Source organism: Notolabrus celidotus, unplaced genomic scaffold, assembly GCF_009762535.1.
Source record: "Notolabrus celidotus isolate fNotCel1 unplaced genomic scaffold, fNotCel1.pri scaffold_150_arrow_ctg1, whole genome shotgun sequence".
NCBI lineage: Eukaryota > Metazoa > Chordata > Actinopteri > Labriformes > Labridae > Notolabrus > Notolabrus celidotus.
The window spans coordinates 1-20859 of NW_023260024.1; the positions used below are offsets into that span (position 1 = coordinate 1).

A 20859-nucleotide genomic window follows, 5' to 3' on the forward strand; every position below is an offset into this window, starting at 1 on the left:
TCGTTTGAGGAATAAAGTCCTAATCTTTCAGGAATAAAGTCCTAATCTTTCAGGAATAAAGTCCTAATCTTTCAGGAATAAACTCTTAATCTTTCAGGAATAGAGTCCTAATCGTTGAGGAATAAAGTCCTAATCTTTCAGGAATAAAGTCCTAATCTTTCAGGAATAAAGTCCTAATCTTTCAGGAATAAAGTTCTAATCTTTCAGGAATAAAGTCCTAATCTTATAGGAATAAAGTCCTAATCTTTCAGGAATAAAGTCCTAATCTTTCAGGAATAAAGTCCTAATCTTTCAGGACTTAAGACCTAATCTTTCAAGAATAAAGTCCTAATCTTTCAGGAATAAAGTTCTAATCTTTCAGGAATTAAGTCCTAATCTTTCAGGACTTAAGACCTAATCTTTCAAGAATAAAGTCCTAATCTTATAGGAATAAAGTCCTAATCTTTCAGGAATAAAGTCCTAATCTTTCAGGAATAAAGTCCTAATCTTTCAGGAATAAAGTCCTAATCTTTCAGGAATAAAGTCCTAATCTTTCAGGAATAAAGTCCTAATCTTTCAGGAATAAAGTCCTAATCTTTCAAGAATAAAGTCCTAATCTTTCAGGAATAAAGTCCTAATCTTTCAGGAATAAAGTCCTAATCTTTCAGGAATAAAGTCCTAATCTTTCAGGAATAAAGTCCTAATCTTTCAAATAACATAACATCTATTATTCTTTCATTGTCATTTTTTGGGGTAAAACTTCAATAAAGGTATGAACATGAAGTGGGCGGAGTCACTGCGGTTGAAACATGTAAGGTGATGATTTACGACATTGTGCATCATGAGGCGAAGGATTGAACGATCCTGACACATGCACGATTTTCCACGCATGAAGCCGTTAACACACGACAACTAGCTGCGTCACAAACACTTAAATCTGCATCTGTCATGAACTGACTTCACACTCCTCTGATAAGAGGGGTCATCGTCTGTTTGTGGACAGAGTTAAGCTCCTTCAGGATGAGAGCGCACAGCGCAGCTCTGTGCAGCAGGGAGAGGAGATGCCGACAGCTTGTTTACTCGGTCTGCCACAAAACAAGAGCAAACTGCACGGAGCTGCAGAACTGTATGTGTGTGTGTTTGTGCTTGAAGATCACAAGAGTAAAAGGATTGGATGTTGAGAGGAAGTGAGGCAGATGATGGGAAGGTCTTGGTCGCAGTAGGAGTGAGTTCTTCCCTGAGACTCGATGTGTGTCCACATTTGGACACACAGACCGCTGCGTCTTCGTTAAACCGTAGGACCCTCTGTGAGTTTAAGTTCTCATGATCCCCCGTCTGTCAGCAGCCGTGTTGCAGGATGTTTCATCACTCAGTCTGATATTTGAGGGAGTTTTAAAATGTGTTCTTTGTAAAATGATGAGTTCATTCTGAAGACTGTTCCTCAGCATGAAGCAGCACGTCGTCTCCTCTCTGGATGACTTGAAACAGTAAGGCTTTGTTTCTGATGTGTGATGATCTCTTTCTTCAGATATTAGAAGTCTAGATTTTAAACCCTGTCTGATATGGCTTCGCTCCCCCTCTCTGAGCTGCTCCCTCTAAAACTCCAGGTCCCACCCGGACTCCTCGTCGGGGGGCGGGTCGTCTGCGTCCTCGGGGAAGAAGTCAAAGTTGCGGTTGTCCAGCGGTCCCTCCACCTGCAGAGGAAGAAGACCGGAGGTTAACGCTCTCACCTGGGCGCCGTCACCCGACACAGACTCTGACGAACACTCACCGCGGGCGTGAACGGAGAGTCCATGGTCCCCTGCCGGAGTCCGTCCCAGTTAAATCCCTCGAACCACCTACAAGGACAAGGATGTGTTGCCATGACTACAGCATCACTTCCCACAGAATCATCATGAAAGCATCTGTTCTGTCTCACTTGTGTTTCTGGATGTCCTTCACGCCATTCTTCTGGTTCCCGAGCCGCTCTGAAGGATTGTCCCTGAGGAGAGAACACATGAGTGTTTAATACCGGTCCTCCTCTCAGGGTGGATCTGTGTGATCTAGGATTCTGTAAAGACCTGCAGAGACGTTTGATGAGGTTCGCGGCGCTCTTTGTGATCTTCTTGGGGAACTCGATCATGTCGATGCCTCTCAGGATGTTGTTGTAGGTCTTCATGGGGTCAGATCCAGAAAATGGAGGACTAAGGAAAGAGAGGTAAATAACCAAAACAGAGTCACTATACGTGGATACAAGGGAGGCTAAGTGGTTTCTGTTTGTAGTCTGACCAATCACGTGCAGGAAAACCGTCTGTATGGAGAGCAACAGCAGGAGGAGGAACACATCCTGGTTCTCATGATTGTTATTCTTCCTCTCTATAAACAGATCTCTGCATGAAGAGCAGCTAACAATCTGTTCTACATCAAACATTTACACTGAGACACTAATCTGCTTCATGCTGAGTCACTAAAGACAATCAGCGTTTAGATTTCCTGACTTCCCTGAACGCAGCATCAGAAATGATGGATCCCACCTCCATTCAACAAACAAACATTGTAGACGTAGTTTTCTTCTCCTCTTGAGGACAGACCTGACAAAGCTTTTTACTTTCAGCTACAACTAACCTGTAATTACAGATTCTGATTCAGAGACATGTTGGATCTGGATCTCAGGGTCTGGGTTTTTAGTCTGAGAAGGGTTCTGGTCTCTGTCTGTAGTCTGAGGAGTATCCACCAATCAGGTGTCAGCAGGAGAAACAGTCAGTATGGAGAGCAACAGCAGGTGTTCTAGAATTCTGTCTTTGAATAAGAAAGGAGACGAGGAAAGAGGAAAGAGGAAAGGAGAGGAAATGAGAAAGAAGGATGAAAAAAGAAGACAAGATGTGAGACAAGGGAAGAGGAAAGGAAAGAAGAGAGGATGGGAGGTGGAAAAAGGAGAGGAGGAGGTAAGAAAAGAGGAGAGGAGAAGGATGGAAGGAAAGTGGGAATAAGAAGAGGAAAGAAAAGAGGAGAGGCAGCAGAGGAGAGAAGGAAAAAGGAAGACAGAAAGAGGAGAGATAAAGAAAGAGAAGAGAGAGAGGGGAAGAAAGAAAAAAGGAGAGGAAAAACTAGAGAGGAGGGTAACCTAGTATTTACAGTGAAGCTGAGACTCACTAGGTTCATGCTTCTGAAGGAAGCCAGAGGGAAGCCTCTGTGGAACTGTTTACAGTGAAACTGAGACCCGGCACTACTCTGGGTCTATGGGGGGCGTACAGATCTGTCTCTGTTCATCATGCTAGAACCTCTCTGAGTGTACCTGCCACTGAGCAGCTCAAAGACCAGGATTCCCAGAGACCAGCAGTCCGCTGAGTTGTCGTGTCCTTTGTTCAGGATGATCTCAGGGGCCACGTACTCCGGGGTCCCACAGAAGGTCCAGGTCTTCTTACCCAGGCCCACCTTCTTCGCGAATCCAAAGTCCACCTTCAACAAACAAACATAAATGTTTTTAAGCTCCTTCCATCCAGGTCTTCAGTTATATCATGGATGGAAGGGCTCTGGAAAAAGTGTCTGGACCAGCTTGGCGTATCCTCTGTGGTCCAGGATGATGTTCTCCGGTTTCAGGTCTCTGTAGATGATCCCTCTGGAGTGCAGGAAGGCCAGAGCCTCGATCACACAGCCGGTGTAGAAACGAGTGATGCCGTCGTCAAACGATCCCCTGAAACACAGATCCTGGTGCTGAAGACGTCACGGTCTACCTGTGTTTACTACACACACACACGCACACACACACACACACACACACGGACTCACCTGTCCCTCAGCAGAGTCCACAGCTCACCTCCCAGGCACGCCTCCAGCAGCATGTAGAGATATTTAGAGTCTCTGAAGGTCCGGTACAGCCTGCAGGACCACAACCAGAGTCTGTCTTAACTTCAGCAGCTTATAAGAAGTGTCCTAAAAACCCAGCTCCTTCCACCTTTCACATCTCCTTTAAACTTTTATTCCTGAATGCTCCTTTAACCCTTCATGAACCCTGAGACCTGATGATGAAGGGACTGTGCGCCTCCATCATGATGTTGCGCTCTGACAGGATGTGTCCCTGCTGGCTGGTGTCCAGGATGTGACGCTTCTTCAACACTTTGAGGGCGAACGATCGGCTCGTGTCGTTCTTTAGCTGCACCTGAACACACACACACACACACACACACACACACACACACACACACACGCACACACCAACACACACACACACACACACACACACACACACACACACATGAATAAGTTAAAATGTTAAATTAATAAGTTAAAATGTTAAATGAATAAGTTAAAATGTTAAATTAATAAGATAAAATGATAAATTAATAAGATAAAATGTTAAATTAATAAGTTAAAATGTTAAATGAATAAGTTAAAATGTTAAATTAATAAGTTAAAATGTTAAATTAATAAGATAAAATGATAAAATAATAAGATAAAATGTTAAATGAATAAGTTAAAATGTTAAATTAATAAGATAAAATGTTAAATTAATACGATAAATGTTAAATTAATAAGTTAAAATGTTAAATGAATAAGTTAAAATGTTAAATTAATAAGTTAAAATGTTAAATTAATAAGTTAAAATGTTAAATTAATAAGTTAAAATGTTAAATTAATAAGATAAAATGTTAAATTAATAAGTTAAAATGTTAAATTAATAAGATAAAATGTTAAATTAATAAGATAAAATGTTAAATTAATAAGATAAAATGTTAAATTAATAAGTTAAAATGTTAAATTAATAAGATAAAATGTTAAATTAATAAGATAAAATGTTAAATTAATAAGTTAAAATGTTAAATTAATAAGTTAAAATGTTAAATTAATAAGTTAAAATGTTAAATTAATAAGATAAAATGATAAAATAATAAAATAAAATGTTAAATGAATAAGTTAAAATGTTAAATGAATAAGTTAAAATGTTAAATGAATAAGTTAAAATGTTAAATTAATAAGATAAAATGTTAAATTAATAAGTTAAAATGTTAAATGAATAAGATAAAATGTTAAATTAATAAGATAAAATGTTAAATGAATAAGTTAAAATGTTAAATCAATAAGATAAAATGATAAAATAAAAAGATAAAATGTTAAATGAATAAGTTAAAATGTTAAATTAATAAGTTAAAATGTTCAATTAATAAGATAAAATGATAAATTAATAAGATAAAATGATAAATAATTTGATAAAAAGTTTAAAATAAAAAGTTTTAAAGTCAGTTAGAAAATAAAAATTCTTAGCTGTGGTAAAATAATAATAAAAAGTAATTGTTGTGAGGTTAGTCATGAAACTAAGATAAATACAATTTTAAATGTTAATTTCTTAATGTCTTTTTGTTCAGACTGATGTCACAAGATATTGACTTTAGTCCTAAAATTTAAACTTTTGTCGTCGTATTTGAAACCTCCATATTTTGTCTTTTGATCCCATGATTTTAACATTTTATTATCTTACTTGACTTTTAAAATAATTTTAGTTTCAGATGGTTTTAACTTGATTAACATTTGTATCTCTTAAGTAAAACCTTTAACTTAAGATCATGTAAATTATTTCATTATTTTATTTTAGATATCATAATTCAACTTTTGTCCCAAATGCTAAATTTTGTCCTCAAGATTTTAACTTTTAACTGCATTATTATGGTTGTTTTTTGTAATTTTTTAATCTAGTGATGTCATTATTTTGACATTTTATTTTAATTATTAGACTAGATAACTTTATTGATTACAGTCACAAAACACAACAAATAAATAAACAAATAACACAGTTTGGATTTTTATGTTTCATCATGTCTAGAAATTTTAACTTTTCACATCAAAATTTTAAATATTATCTCATTAATGTGAATTTCACTTTGTCCTTTAAACATGTTATGTTTTATTTAACTCTATCTCAAACTTTGACCTTTTAAATTAATATTAAACATCTTGATTTTGGTTTAGATTTTAACTTTTACAACATATTTTTAAACATTTATCTCAACAACACACACATGAAAACACACACACACACACGCACACACACATTGAACCCTGACTCCATTATAGTCTGCTCCATATGAACCCACCAGCTCCACTCGGCTGAAGCCTCCCATCCCCAGAGTGCACACGATGTTGATGTCGTTCAGAGACACTCTGGAGAAGAAGTCTGCCTCGGCCTGCAGCCTGCAGACGACAGAGGAGGAGGAAGATCAGACTGAGAGGATGATACATGATGAAGGTGACTGTCCTTCAGAACAAGAGGGGCTTTTTTATTGATCTTAATTTAATTTAATTTGTATATATGTGTGTGTGTCTGTGACTGTGGATTAGTTTAATTGCTACAGAAAGCATAAAAATAACACTTTTTAAATAAAGTTAAAAAATAAATAAATTAATTAATACATCAAATCATTTACTCTAATTATCACCATAATCCCTTAAAATGAATAAATTATAAATAGAAAATAATAATAATAAATTATGATTCTAATAATTATAATCATAAAATGTATAAAAATGAAAAATTGTTAATAAAGAAACAAAATAAATAGAAAAATAAATTACAAATAAGAATAATTTCACCTTCATCATTCTCACATTCATTAATGATTTATATAAATACATTTATATAATAATAGCGAAAATGTAAAAATGAAACATTTAATGTAATAATAATAATTCATAATAATAATAAAATTATATAAACAAACAATCAATAATTAATAATTATAATAACAAAAATAATTGCAGCTAAATCCTTATCACATATTTATGATTCATATATATATATATATTAATATATATATGTTTACAAATATTAACAATAAAAATATAGTAATAATTCTAACAGCAATACATTGTGATTATATGTGGTATCAGTATAATTTTCTATAATAATAATAATAATAATAACAATAAAGATTCCCTCTTAATTATTGTCACATTAATTTAGTCTTTATTTAGACTCAAAAATCATTGAGAGTAAAAACCTCATTTAAAATTAAGTTGAGCATTTAAAAGAAACATTTAAATTCAAGATAAAACTTTAAAAGAATGATGATCAATGTTAGTTGAATTATATTCACTAAGGTAGTTCAGATCATTAGAATGAGTCAGGAGCTGACAGCTGAACTTCTCAAACTCTCCCATCACTTAGTGTCTGTGAAAGTTTCCACAGCAGCTCTGTAATAATGCTGCTGCTGATGTAAGAACACTTCTATTATCCATGTCTGAATGAACTCACTTGGCCTTGACCTCGCTGTTGTCGTACTGCTTGTTGTTGACGCCATCCAGTCCACCGATCAGCTGTTTGAAGGACCTGAGGAGACACGTTCAGAGAGAGCAGCTGTAGCTTTCTTTAAGGCAGAGCACAAAGCGAGCCGCGGCGAAAACACGGATCTGAACGAGGAATAAAGACTCCCACTCACTCTCTGTCAATGACCAGACACGTGACGTCTCCCACGGCCGTCACGCTGGCGGTGCGGACGTCCTCGCTGCAGAGACCAAGGGCGGAGGAAGGAAGGGGTTCATATGTGAACGTTTTCAGAGGATGTGTGTGTGTGTGTGTGTGTGTGTGTGTGTGTGTGTGTGTGTGTGTGTGTGTGTGTTTCACCCTTTCAGAGCCTGTTCCCCAAACCAGTCCCCCTTAGAGAGACTCTTCACCTCCGTCGGCTCCTCATTGGCCGAGTTCTGCTGAGAGACTTTGACCTGAACACATCACACATAGAGGAAGTCAGGATAATGAGATAAATTAATATGATGAAATGTTAAATTAATAAGATGAAATGTTAAATTAATAAGTTAAAATGTTAAAATAATAAGTTAAAATGTTAAATTAATATGATAAAATGTTAAATGAATAAGTTAAAATGTTAAAATAATAAGTTAAAATGTTAAATTAATAAGATAAAATGTTAAATTAAAGGCAAAAATGTTAATTAATAAGATATAAAATGTTTTCAATGAAATAAGTTAAACTTGTTAAATTAATCTGCTATAATGTTAATGAATAAGTTAAACTGTTAAAATAAGTAAGTTCACACTGTTTAATTAATAAGATAAAATTGTTTCTAAATTAATAAGAAAAATGTTTAAATTAATAAGCAGACACTGTTAAATAATAGGAAACCTGTTATAATTCATAAGTATAATAATGTTAAATTAATAAGTTTTTAAACTGTTAAATTAATACGTTAAAATGTTTAAATTAATAAGATAAAATGGTAATTAATGAGTTAAATGTTACATTGATAAATGTAAATGAATAAGTTAAAATGTTAAAATAATAAGTTAAAATGTTAAATTAATAAGATAAAATGTTAAATTAATAAGAAAAATGTTAAATTAATAAGATGAAATGTTAAATTAATAAGTTAAAATGTTAAATTAATAAGTTAAAATGTTAAATTAATAAGATAAAATGGTAATTAATGAGTTAAAATGTTAAAATAATAAGTTAAAATGTTAAATTAATAAGTTAAAATGTTAAATTAATAAGATAAAATGATAAATTAATACGATAAAATGTTAAATTAATAAGTTAAAATGTTAAATTAATAAGATAAAATGATAAAATAATAAAATAAAATGTTAAATCAATAAGTTAAAATGTTAAATCAATAAGATAAAATAATAAAATAATAAGATTAAATGTTAAATAATTTGATAAAAAGTCGTAGTTATAAGTTTTAAAGTCAGTTAGAAAATAAAATTCTTAGCTTTGATAAAATAATAATAAAAAGTAATTGTTGTGAGGTTAGTCATGAAACTGAGATAAATATAATTTTAAATGTTAATTTCTGTCTTTTTGTTCAGACTGATGTCACAAGATTTTGAATTTAGTCCCAAAATTTAAACTTTTGCCGTCGTATTTGAAATCTCCATATTTTGTCTTTTGATCCCATGATTTTAACATTTTATTATCTTACTTGACTTTTTAAAATAATTTTAGTTTCAGATGGTTTTAACTTGATTAACATTTGTATCTCTTAAGTAAAACCTTCAACTTACAATCATGAAATTTATTTCATTATTTTATTTTAGATATCATAATTCAACTTTTGTCCCAAATGCTAAATTTTGTCCTCAAGATTTTAACTTTTAACTGCATTATTATGTTTTTTTTTTTTAAAATGTTAATCTAGTGATGTCATTATTTTGACATTTTATTTTAATTATTAGACTAGATAACTTTATTGATTACAGTCACAAAACACAACAAATAAATAAACAAATAACACAGTTTGGATTTTTATGTTTCATCATGTCTAGAAATTTTAACTTTTCACATCAAATTTTTAAATATTATCTCATTAATGTGAATTTCACTTTGTCCTTTAAACATGTTATGTTTTATTTAACTCTATCTCAAACTTTGACCTTTTAAATTAATATTAAACATCTTGATTTTGGTTTAGATTTTAACTTTTACGACATATTTTTAAACATTTATCTCAACATTAAACTTTGATCTCATATCTAAGAGTTGAAACTCAAATCAACCACTTTTAATTCATCATTTAGATTTTTTAGTGTCATATTTTAAATTTTATCTCGAGTTTATACTTTTAAAATCATAATTATGTATTTTTATCTCGTAATTTTAATATTGTATTGTCACGATTTTAACATTTTATCCTGTATTATTTTTTTTGTATCAAAATTTTGAATTTTACAGACAAATTTACACTTTTTATGTAAGAATTTTAAATATTATTACATAATAATGACTTCCAGCTGACTTTAACTTCTTCATTTGAATTTTTTAATTTTATATTTTAACAATTTATCTCATACTTAAACTTTTTCCTCAAAATTTAGAATATTTTTTATATTTTTATCCCAAACTTTCAACTTTTTTTTTTTTTTTACTTTTTAGGTTTATTTTTAAATTATTTTTCTCACTAGTGAAAATTTGTTTTAATTAGTTTCTGAAAAAAAAAAACCTTTAAAATTTTTCTACTTCAGTTTTGTTCCTCAAAAGGTCTTTAGTGTGTTTTATGTTTTACTTTTGGATCTGACCTCCTCCTGTTTTAAGAGATGGAGGTAGATGAAACCATCTCTCCCTCTCTCTCTCTCTCTCTCTCTCTCTCTCTCTCTCTCTCTCTCTCTCTCTCTCTCTCGTCCATCCCTCTTCCTCACCTGTCCTTCGCTGATGATGAAGAACGTGTCTCCGGTGGCTCCCTGACGGATAATGTAATCACAGTCGCTGTAATGAGTCTGAGGGAGAAAGAATGATGCGTTCAGGAAACCTCAGATTACTGAGCGCTGAGTCTCAGATGGAGAACAGACGGCAGAAACAGAAACTGTGAGAGAGCTGAATATAGAACGTGTTTGGACGATCGTCACCTCCTCCAAAACATCAGCCAGTTTGCTGAGGATGTCCTCGGGGAGCGCCTGGAACGAGGGAACGCTGAGAGGAGGAGGAGGAGGAGGAGGAGGAGGAGGAGGAGGAGGAGGAGGAGAGTTTGGAGTGAGAGAAGTGAGTCATCCGGACCAGGTTTATAGAGTGGAGTGTTTGAGTGAGCCGTACCTGCGGAGGAAGTCCGTGTACTGGGAGTGTTTGATGAGACCGGTCCTCATCATGATGGTCTGGAAACCCTGACGGTCGATGCCCCAGAGCTTGATGTCGGTCAGAGCTGCAGAGAGAAGACCAGAATCAGAAGTCCATGTCGTCACAGAGGCCCCAGATCCACAGAGGCCTCAGATCCACAGATCCACAGATCCACAGAGGCCTCAGATCCACAGATCCACAGAGGCCCCAGATCCACAGATCCACAGAGGCCTCAGATCCACAGATCCACAGAGGCCTCAGATCCACAGATCCACAGAGGCCCCAGATCCACAGATCCACAGAGGCCCCAGATCCTCAGATCCACAGATCCAGACTCAGAGGGTCGAGGCTGTGACCTTTCAAAATAAAAGCTCTTCAAGAAGTTACATAAAGATCAATTCATCACTTTCTGTCTATTTATATCACTTTATCTCTCTCTCTTTCTCTGTAGACATCCCTCCATCTCTCTAGAGAAAGAGAGATAAAGAGAAAGTATCACTCTATCTCTATCTCATGTATCTCTCTCTATTTCATCATATCTCTATCCCTCTCTCTTCCATCCCTTTGTCTCTATCCCTTTAGATGGAGAGAAACAGGGAGAGATAGAGAGAGATAGCCAGGTATGGATGAAATGATAGATGGAGAGGAAGATAAAGAGATAGAGATAGAGTGATACTTTCTGTTCTTCCATCCCTCTATCTCTACCCCCTTTATCTCTATCAGTCTGTTTCCTCTGTTTATTTCTCTCTCTCTCTCTCTCTCTCTCTCTCTCTCTCTCTCCTGCTCAATTCATTCTTCTTTGTCTATCTATTTATCTCACTTTATCCCACTCTCTTTCTATTTCTCTCCATCCTTTCTCTGTATTTCAGTTTACTTACATCCTTCTATCTCTCTAGAGAAGGAGAGATAAAGAGAGAGAGACCTGAATCTCTATCTCTTTATCTCTCTCTCTCTCTCTCTCTCTCTCTCTTTGTCTTTATCTGTTTCTTTCTATCTATTTTTATCTCTTTCTATCTCTCCCTCTATCTTCATCTCCTTATCTCTCTTCTTCTCTCTAAATCCTTTCTCTATCTACCTCCATCCCTCTTTTTATCTCTTTATTTCTCTCTTTCTGTCTTGATTTCTATCTCTGTTCATCTCTCCATCTAATCTCTTGTTGTATATATCTCCATCCCTCTCTCTCTCTATCCCTCCATTTTTCTACCTCAGTCTCATCTTCTCTTACTACCTCCTGTCTCAATCATCATCTTTTTCTCTCTCTCTCTCTCTCTCTCTCTCTCTCTCTCTCTCTCTCTCTCTCTCTCTTCATCTCTTAATCTAACCCTAAACCCAAAACGTCGACGCTGCTTTAACGTCTGACTCCAGAAACTTCAGCTTGAGACGTCCAGAGAAGAAGAAAGGAGAGTTTCTAACAGATATGATGAAGATGAAGTGATGTGTGTTTCTTTCTCTTCAGTGATGCTAAACAAACAGAAGGACGCTGATTTAAAGAGGCAGAGCGGGGAGGAGGAGACCTCGTCTTTAAAGGTACGCTCTTAAAGAGCCGGCTGATTGTTTTAATACCTCACACAGATCACAACAACAACAACAACAACAACAACAACAACAACAACAACAACAACAACAACGCTGTAAACAAACTCTCTTCAGAGGCGCAAACACACACACACATACACACACACGCATGCACGCACGCACACACACACACACACACACACACACACACACACACACACCCACACACACACACACACACACACACACACACACACACACACACTCACACACACAGATTCATCACTCAGGGTCTCAGCATCCTGCCAGCTCTTCAAAGTGATAAACACACACACACACACACACACACACACACACACACACACACACACACACACACACACACACACACACACACACACTCAAAGTGATAAACACACACACACACACACACAGAATCCTGCTGTCAGCCTCGGTTGGAGCCGATCCATCGTCTGAAGAATGAAGAGAGATCTGAGGAGAGGAAACATGCAGAGCGCTGCAGCTTCACTCGACAGGTGAAGGTCTGAGGGAACATCTCCAGAGTGTTCGCATAAAGGAATAATAACAAGCACTAAAACTCTCTCCTGATGTGAGGGGAGGGAAAAATACACTTTACAGAATCTGTGATTTATTTCATCACCGAAGAACAAAACTAAAAGATAAAGGTCTTTAGTCTCTGAGAATAACCACGCCCAGAAATATTACAAGGTGTGCAAAACTCTCTCCTTTATGATCTGATGTCAACAGGTGAGATATCATGGTCGTACCCGGTGTCTCTTTTACTGTCTGGAATTAATCACTGATGTTACTTGGCTTTGATCAATCAAAAGCATTCCGTTCTATTCTGCTTTGATCTGTTCCATTCTATTTTGCTTTGATCTGTTGTATTTTATTCTGCTTTGATCTGTTCAATTATATTCTGCTTTGATCTGTTGTATTTTATTCTGCTTTGATCTGTTCAATTATATTCTGCTTTGATCTGTTGTATTTTATTCTGCTTTGATCTGTTCCATTCTTTTCTATTCTGCTTTGATCTGTTCTGTTCTATTCTGCTTTGATCTGTTCTGTTCTATTCTCCTTTGATCTGTACCATTCTTTTCTGCTTTGATCTGTTCCATTCTATTCTGCTTTGATCTGTTCCATTCTATTCTGCTTTGATCTGTTCTGTTCTATTCTGCTTTGATCTGTTCCATTCTATTCTCCTTTGATCTGTTCCATTCTATTCTATTCTCCTTTGATCTGTTCAATTATATTCTGCTTTGATCTGTTCAATTATATTCTGCTTTGATCTGTTCAATTTTATTCTGCTTTGATCTGTTCAATTCTATTCTCCTTTGATCTGTTCCATTCTATTCTCCTTTGATCTGTTCCATTTTATTCTGCTTTGATCTGTTCCATTCTTTTCTATTCTGCTTTGATCTGTTCTGTTCTATGAGGCTTTGATCTGTTCTGTTCTATTCTACCTTTGATCTGTACCATTCTTTTCTGCTTTGATCTGTTCCATTCTATTCTGCTTTGATCTGTTCTGTTCTATTCTGCTTTGATCTGTTCTGTTCTATTCTGCTTTGATCTGTTCTGTTCTATTCTCCTTTGATCGGTACCATTCTATTCTGCTTTGATCTGTTCCATTCTATTCTGCTTTGATCGCTTCTGTTCTATTCTGCTTTGATCTGTTCCATTCTATTCTGCTTTGGTCTGTTCTGTTCTATTCTGCTTTGATCTGTTCCATTCTATTCTGCTTTGATCTGTTCCATTCTATTCAACTTTGATCTGTTCCGATCTATTCTCCTTTGATCTGTTCCGTTCTATTCTGCTTTGATCTGTTCTGTTCTATTCTGCTTTGATCTGTTCCATTCCATCCATGACTGTTTCCATCACGGCTGCAGCAGGAAGCAGGAAGACACTGCGGTGTCTCAAAGGGACAAAGTAACGTGGTTTTAAATCTGTCCTCAGCTGCGTTGTGTTTATTTCCTTATCGCCCACAGCTCTGGTGTTTCTGGATGAAGCAGCGTTTGAAGCGAGCGTTGCAGCAGAGGAGGAGGAGGAGGAGGAGGAGGAGGAGGAGGGGGTGAGACAGTTGTGAGTTTAATAAGAGGAGGATAAATTAGACTGAGCAGAGATGGTGTTAGTGTTTGACCCTCATCACACGTTCTTCTGTCACACCATGAATAGAAGTTATTAAAGCACTGAAGCTGTTTCAAAGCCTGGATCTCTCTTCTGTTCGGCTCTGACGGATGAAGTGGCCTTCAGCGGTGGAGTCAGGGCCGAGCGGGCCTTTGTGACACAAAAATGGTGAGCAATTTTCCCTCGCCTCTGAACATCAAACTGCCACTTCAAGCATAGGGCAAGTGTGTGTGTGTGTGTGTGTGTGTGTGTGTGTGTGCCTGTGTAAGTGTGTGTGTGTTTACCTGTAACTGTTGCTGTGCGCGTGCAGTTGTAGAGAATCGCCAGCTCTCCAAAGACTTTGCCCGGACCGATGGAGCAGAGTTTCTGTCCTTGTTTGGTCACCTCCACCATCCCCTCTGTGAACACAATCAAACACATGGTTCAGTTCCTTTAACCGGTCCCTTCAGGACTTCTCCCAGAGGAACATTTTACTGCTCAAGGATTTCTCTTCTTCAAGTCTCTGGAGACAAAACTGAGATTCTCACTTCAGCTTCATTCAAGTTTCAAATTGTTCTCATTAGTTTCTCCTAAAATTCACCAGGAGAAATAGTTAAACCATGAGTCTTATCTGAGACTTCAATGAGAGATCATGATATATTTGTTTGGCCTTTATTTATCAGGACAGCTGAAGAGAGACAGGACATGTGGGGAGTAGTGAGCGGAGGAAGACATGCAGGAAATGGTCGACCGGCTGGTAATCGAACCGGCGACCCCTGCGACGAGGACTGTAGCCTCTGTATGTGGGGCGCTTAGACCGCTAGGCCACCAGCGCCCAAATGAACCCGCCCCTTTAATCATAATAATCTGTCTAAATCCGGTCGGCCCGTATTTTAAATATATTGTCTAAATCTCTATCTGTTGCAGTTTCTCTCAAATCCACTAAATCTTAGTGAAGTGGTTTTGTTCCACACAGACTTGTAAAGGAAGGACCAGACTGTGAAGTCAAAGAAGAGATCACTTCACATCTAAAGTCCTGATCCTGAAGTGGTTCACATGTTTTAATGAGGATTGTAAGTTTGTGGAGAATTAAAGTGAAATGCTAATTTTGCAGGGCTCTATAAATGTTGATGAAAAGATGAGCTCAGGCTCTTTCTTTGCTCCATCTGAGCTCAACTTCAGACACAAAAACTGAGTCTGACTAAAACAAATGGATGAGGTTAGACTGAGAGAGCTCCCTGATTTCTCCACCTGAGCTCAAAGGAGTCACAACACCTGAGGAATACCTGAGAACCATTTCAGATTCAGACCAGATCTCCTTCTGAACTGAAAGGGAGACTAAGCTGAGACTTAGTCTCTGGAGGCAAGACTGAGAAACAGGAGACATAAGCTGTAGCAGCGGTGTCCAAACTTTTTCAAAGAGGGTCACATTTGATGTTGTCAGAATACCTCAGGGCCAGTGGCTCCTACTGAGACTTAGGAGTCATAAAAGTTATATATGAAATATTTATTTAATAACAAATATTTTACTTTTTTTCCTCAATAAATCAGTAACTAGGAAGTCCTCAGTTCTCCACAAGCCATGTAAACATGAGCAAACTTTATCTTCTTCTGTAGAATGTTTTTCATTCGGGTCGGGCGATGTGGGAAAATATATTGTCTCATTGTTTTTCTATGGCAGGATCATGATCTGGATTTCATCACACTTCTTTTTCATGTTGTTTTTAAGACTTTTCTGAGCAGCAGACAACATTTTAAGAACACAATCATTCTTTTCCTGAATTCTAAACAATTCTTATCCACCAAATTTTGCCTTTTCTGGAAAAAGTCCTAATTTTGATCTTGTCTTTGTGTCCTCTTTTGTGTCTTCTGAACTTTTATTGACATTTTCACATCGTGATAAAAACATGAATTTGAAAACCTGTCAGCTTTAAGAGTTCTTGTGTTTCTTCTTTATTGCCGTCTTGCAGAATTCCCAGAGCTTTGGCTTTAGACAGGTCGTCCATATGAAGCTTTTTGAGATGTTTCTGGATTGAGTTTAATTTTGTTAACAATATTTCAAAAACTGCTTTCTTCCACCTCAAAAACATCGCCCGTCTCCGCCCCTCCCTTTCCTTCACAGCAGCTGAAACTCTCATCCACGCCTTCATCACCTCAAGACTCGATTACTGCAATAGCATCCTCTACGGTTCACCCAACACCCTCCTCAACAAATTACAATACATACAAAACTCAGCTGCACGCCTCCCTCACTCATACCCGCTCCAGAGACCACATCACCCCAGTCCTCCAGAACCTCCATTGGCTTCCCATCCCCTTCAGAATACAAGATCCTACTCATCACCTATAAAGCCCTCCATAACCTAGCTCCCTCCTACCTCACCGACCTTCTGCAGCCATATAATCCCTCCCGCAACCTCCGCTCCACCAACGCCAACCTCCTCACCCCTCTCACCAAACCCAAGCACCGAACCTGGGGGGACAGGGCCTTCTCTGTCGCTGCCCCCACCCTCTGGAACTCTCTCCCCCAACACCTCAGATTCTCTCCCTCACTCACCAAATTCAAATCCGGACTCAAAACACACCTATTTACAAAGGCTTTTAAACTATCATTTATTGATTTTTTTTCTTGTTTTGTTTTATTTTGCTGCCTTGCTTTTCTTTGCTTTTTTGCACTGTTCTCCTTTTGCTTCCTATTGTATAATTGTATTTTCATGTAAAGCGCTTGGAGAACCTTTTAAAGCGCTTTTATAAATAAAATGTATTATTATTATTATTATTATTATTGTGCTCTTGAAAGAGACTGCAAATGTACAAATGATTCAGAAGGGGATTAATTTCTTTGCTATAAATAACACATTTGAAGATGGAAGCTTGGGGCCATAAATAAATGGACCTTGGGCCACAATTGGCCCCCGGGCCGTACTTTGGACACGCCTGAGCTATAGTCTCATTCTGCTTTCAAACAGATCTCCTTGTTGTCTAGGAGACATCAATGAAACACTTTTGGGATCTCCTCTCTACATGTCTTCTCCTGTCCGTCCGTACGTCGAGCCTCTCTGCAGAAAAGGATTCCTTCTCCAGCTTCAAAAGCAGACGGAGGAAGAATGCTGAGAAAATGAGATCACTCATGAGCCTCTTGCAGAAATGTTCTCCTGACATTTTCTAAATCATATCAGGACACTCAGGCAGCCCAGGAGCACAGCGCCGTCGAGAACGTTGTCTCCAGAGCTGCGTGCACGAATGTTCGGACTGAGGGACGTCTGATGGAGCTGAGACGACGCGCTGAGACGCTGAGGGATCATCAGAGGCGTTTCAAACAGCTCTTCAGTGGACGGCTGTGACAGCAGCAGCGTGACAGAGCGGCTCTCCTCGAGACGGACGAGCAGAACGAGTGTGTGAGGGAGGAGTGAAGGTGTCAGGGACATATGACTGAAGCTACCACACACACACTTCTGTGCTGTGTATGTGTGTGTGTGTGTGTGTGTGTGTGGGAAGCCTGAGTTTGATCTTAACACCCGCCAGACGGTGACCTCGGCGTGATGTCACCATGAAACGTGTCTCCTCTCTCGCCGTCTTCTCCTCATACCGGCTCAGACTCTCCCTCCGTCTGCTCTCAGATAAACGAGCCGTCCGTCCACATCAGTCCACTTTTCACCTCAGATTATTTCTGTCTCAGGGAGCAGGAAGGAGCCGAGGAGGACGGTTTGTCTTCATTACCAGGAGGTGACACATGACAGAGACTCTGAGGAGGGTTTCACCGTCTCTGTAATGCACCTTGAAACATCTATCTTCAGATTTGGCGCCCGAACATTGGAATTGAGACAGAAAATAACCGTCTCTCTTTATTCTCATGCAATCTGCACCAAGATATCTCTCCTACAAACATCTTGAGACGCTTTCAGACCAAGAAGAAAACACATCTTTAACTCAAGGTCGCTGCAAAGACAAACTTGAGACAAGTATGCAAATATAAATCGTCCACAAGAAGTGTGAGATGATCTTTCCTCGCCTCAGCTGAGATTTAGGCGTGATGCTGTCATGCATAAGTTCATCGACACTGAATGGGTAATCTCTTCTTGCAGTCTGATCTACAAGAGGATCCAGAGTCTTCCACGAATCATTCTCAGGAGCATCCAGACCTCCTTATACTTCAGCTGATCCTGGATCAGGTCACAGAAGGCCAAACAGGACGTCCCCTCTCCAGCTCCACCTGCAGGATCCAGAGGAGTTCCCAGACCAGATGGGATCCATAATCTCTCCAGCAAGCTCTGGATCAACCTCCAAAAGGAGACGTGCAGGCGGATCCTTATCAGACTAACTATCAGACCACTTCCACCAGATCTGAGAGGTTTCTATTCTAGTCAATGTGTTAACTTCCACTGGATCCGCTCTGTTGGGTTCCGGTGCTCATTTCCTCTCCTTTCCTTCTCTTAGCGATCATTTCCTTTCCTTTCCTTCTCTTAGCGATCATTTCCTTTCCTCCGCTTTCCTTTCCTTATCTCTCATTTTCTCTCCTTTACTTTCTTAGCAATCGTTTCCTTTCCTTCCCTTAGCGCTCATTTCCTCTCATTTCCTTCCCTTAGCGATCATTTTCTTTCCTTTCCTTCCCTTTGTGATCATTTCCTCTCGTTTCCTTCCCTTAGCGATCATTTCCTTTCCTCCGCTTTCCTTTCCTTATCTCTCATTTTCTCTCCTTTACTTTCTTAGCAATCGTTTCCTTTCCTTCCCTTAGCGCTCATTTCCTCTCATTTCCTTCCCTTAGCGATCATTTTCTTTCCTTTCCTTCCCTTAGCGCTCATTTCCTCTCATTTCCTTCCCTTAGCGATCATTTTCTTTCCTTTCCTTCCCTTAGCGATCATTTCCTTTCCTATTCTTCCCTTAGCGATCATTTTCTTTCCTTTCCTTCCCTTAGTGATCATTTCCTTTCCTTCCCTTAGCGCTCATTTTCTTTCCTTTCCTTCCCTTAAAGATCATTTCCTCTCCTTTCCTTCCCTTAGCGATCATTTCCTTTCCTATCCTTCCCTTAGCAATCATTTCCTCTCCTTTCCTTCCCTTAGTGATCATTTCCTTTCCTTCCCTTAGCGCTCATTTCCTCTCATTTCCTTTCCTTAGCGATCATTTTCTTTCCTTTCCTTCTCTTAGCGATCATTTTCTTTCCTTTCCTTCCCTTAGCGATCATTTTCTTTCCTTTCCTTCCCTTAAAGATCATTTCCTCTCCTTTCCTTCCCTTAGCGATCATTTTCTTTCCTATCCTTCCCTTAGCAATCATTTCCTCTCCTTTCTTCCCTTAGTGATCATTCCTTTCTTCCCTTAGCGCTCATTTCCTCTCATTTCCTTTCCTTAGCGATCATTTTCTTTCCTTTCCTTCTCTTAGCGATCATTTTCTTTCCTTTCCTTCCCTTAGCGATCATTTCCTCTCCTTTCCTCTCCTTTCCTTCCCTTAGTGATCATTTCCTCTCCTTTCCTTCCCTTAGTGATCATTTCCTTTCCTTCCCTTAACGATCATTTCCTTTCCTTTCCTTTCCTCAGCTCTTATTTCCTCTCCTTTACTTCCTTAGCTTCTTCTGCATCTCCTTTCCTTGGCTCATCTTTCCTTCCCTTACGGCCAAATTCCATCAGATCTGATGGGTTTCTATTCTAGTCAATGTGTTAACTTCCACTGGATCCACTCCGTTGCGTTCCGGCTGCGTCTCTGATCCGGCAGGTCTGAGTCCTCCGGATCAGATCCACAAGACTTCTATTTGTGCCGGATGCCGGAGCACGACGCATCAATCTCAACAGAGCAGATGGAGCGGGACAGGAAGTCAGGTTTCACCAAAACAAAAGTAAAACATCCGGTTAATTTTCAGAATAAAAGACTCTGTGTTATCACCAGATTGTATTTCACTTAACTACAACAACAAACCAAAGTCATGATGAGAGGAGCCAGGCCTGGAGTCAACAGGTCAGAGGTTTTCAGAGGACCAGAATGGTCCTATGTCAGCCACTTTACGGTCTCTACCCACAGATCCTGAGCGTAGGTGGAGACCAGGTCGTGGATCAACCTGTAAATGGAACGCTCTGAGTTCCTACTCCTCTACAACGCTGCGGTCTGATGCCCACGTTGTTGCTAACGCCAACTCACCGGCCAACCTACCACTCAGGACTAAGACTCACTCCTCACCTGAAGCGAGCAATCCACCGTTTCCCAGCCTGGCTCCTCAAGACCCTGAGGTACTCGAGTTCCTTCACTCAGGACAAGGACTTACTCCCACGGTCCGGCTCCTCGAGATGCTGACCCTCATCAGGAGCGTTTCGTACTTGGCTCCAAACCAACCCGACGCCCACTGGATCCTCACTTCCATCATTTCATCAACTTGTGTTGCTACATAAATCCCCGCCTCCGCACAAACACAGATCTCTCCGTCCTGTTGGAATCTGGTCTTTATTCTGGACCCTCATTTCAGTCCTGATGCATTCACAACTCCAATTTCCCACTTCCACTGTACATTGAACGCAGCACGGTGCATTCAGGTCCCTTTACTACAAACTGTTCATCAGCACAACAACATAGGGAGCTCACCCTCCAGGACGTAGACCATGGAGCCGTCGTCCCCCTCCTGGATCACACAGCAGCTTTTGGCCAGACAGGTGGGGTGCATGCAGTCCATGATGGTCAGGATCTGCACACAGGATCAGACCATTAAACCCACGCACACACACAC

The 20859-nt window shown here is 38.6% G+C and overlaps 1 protein-coding gene across 2 annotated transcripts in view; it reads right to left on the minus strand.

Moving 5' to 3' along the window:
* Positions 1-3: 3 nt before the first annotated feature.
* The window catches only part of LOC117808782 (cGMP-dependent protein kinase 1-like), a 35858-nt gene continuing 15002 nt past the window's right edge, over positions 4-20859 (minus strand). For both annotated transcript variants that reach the window (XM_034678442.1, XM_034678441.1), the window contains 17 exons: positions 20718-20817; positions 14458-14571; positions 10493-10598; positions 10309-10372; positions 10102-10179; positions 7574-7668; positions 7389-7454; positions 7205-7279; positions 6048-6144; positions 3978-4117; positions 3748-3837; positions 3511-3652; positions 3254-3417; positions 2040-2162; positions 1898-1960; positions 1751-1817; positions 4-1673 (listed from right to left, as the gene is read on the minus strand). In XM_034678442.1, coding sequence (XP_034534333.1) covers positions 1575-1673; positions 1751-1817; positions 1898-1960; positions 2040-2162; positions 3254-3417; positions 3511-3652; positions 3748-3837; positions 3978-4117; positions 6048-6144; positions 7205-7279; positions 7389-7454; positions 7574-7668; positions 10102-10179; positions 10309-10372; positions 10493-10598; positions 14458-14571; positions 20718-20817 — 1683 coding nt within the window. In that variant the 3' untranslated portion in view covers positions 4-1574. The remainder of the gene's footprint in view (positions 1674-1750; positions 1818-1897; positions 1961-2039; positions 2163-3253; positions 3418-3510; positions 3653-3747; positions 3838-3977; positions 4118-6047; positions 6145-7204; positions 7280-7388; positions 7455-7573; positions 7669-10101; positions 10180-10308; positions 10373-10492; positions 10599-14457; positions 14572-20717; positions 20818-20859) is intronic.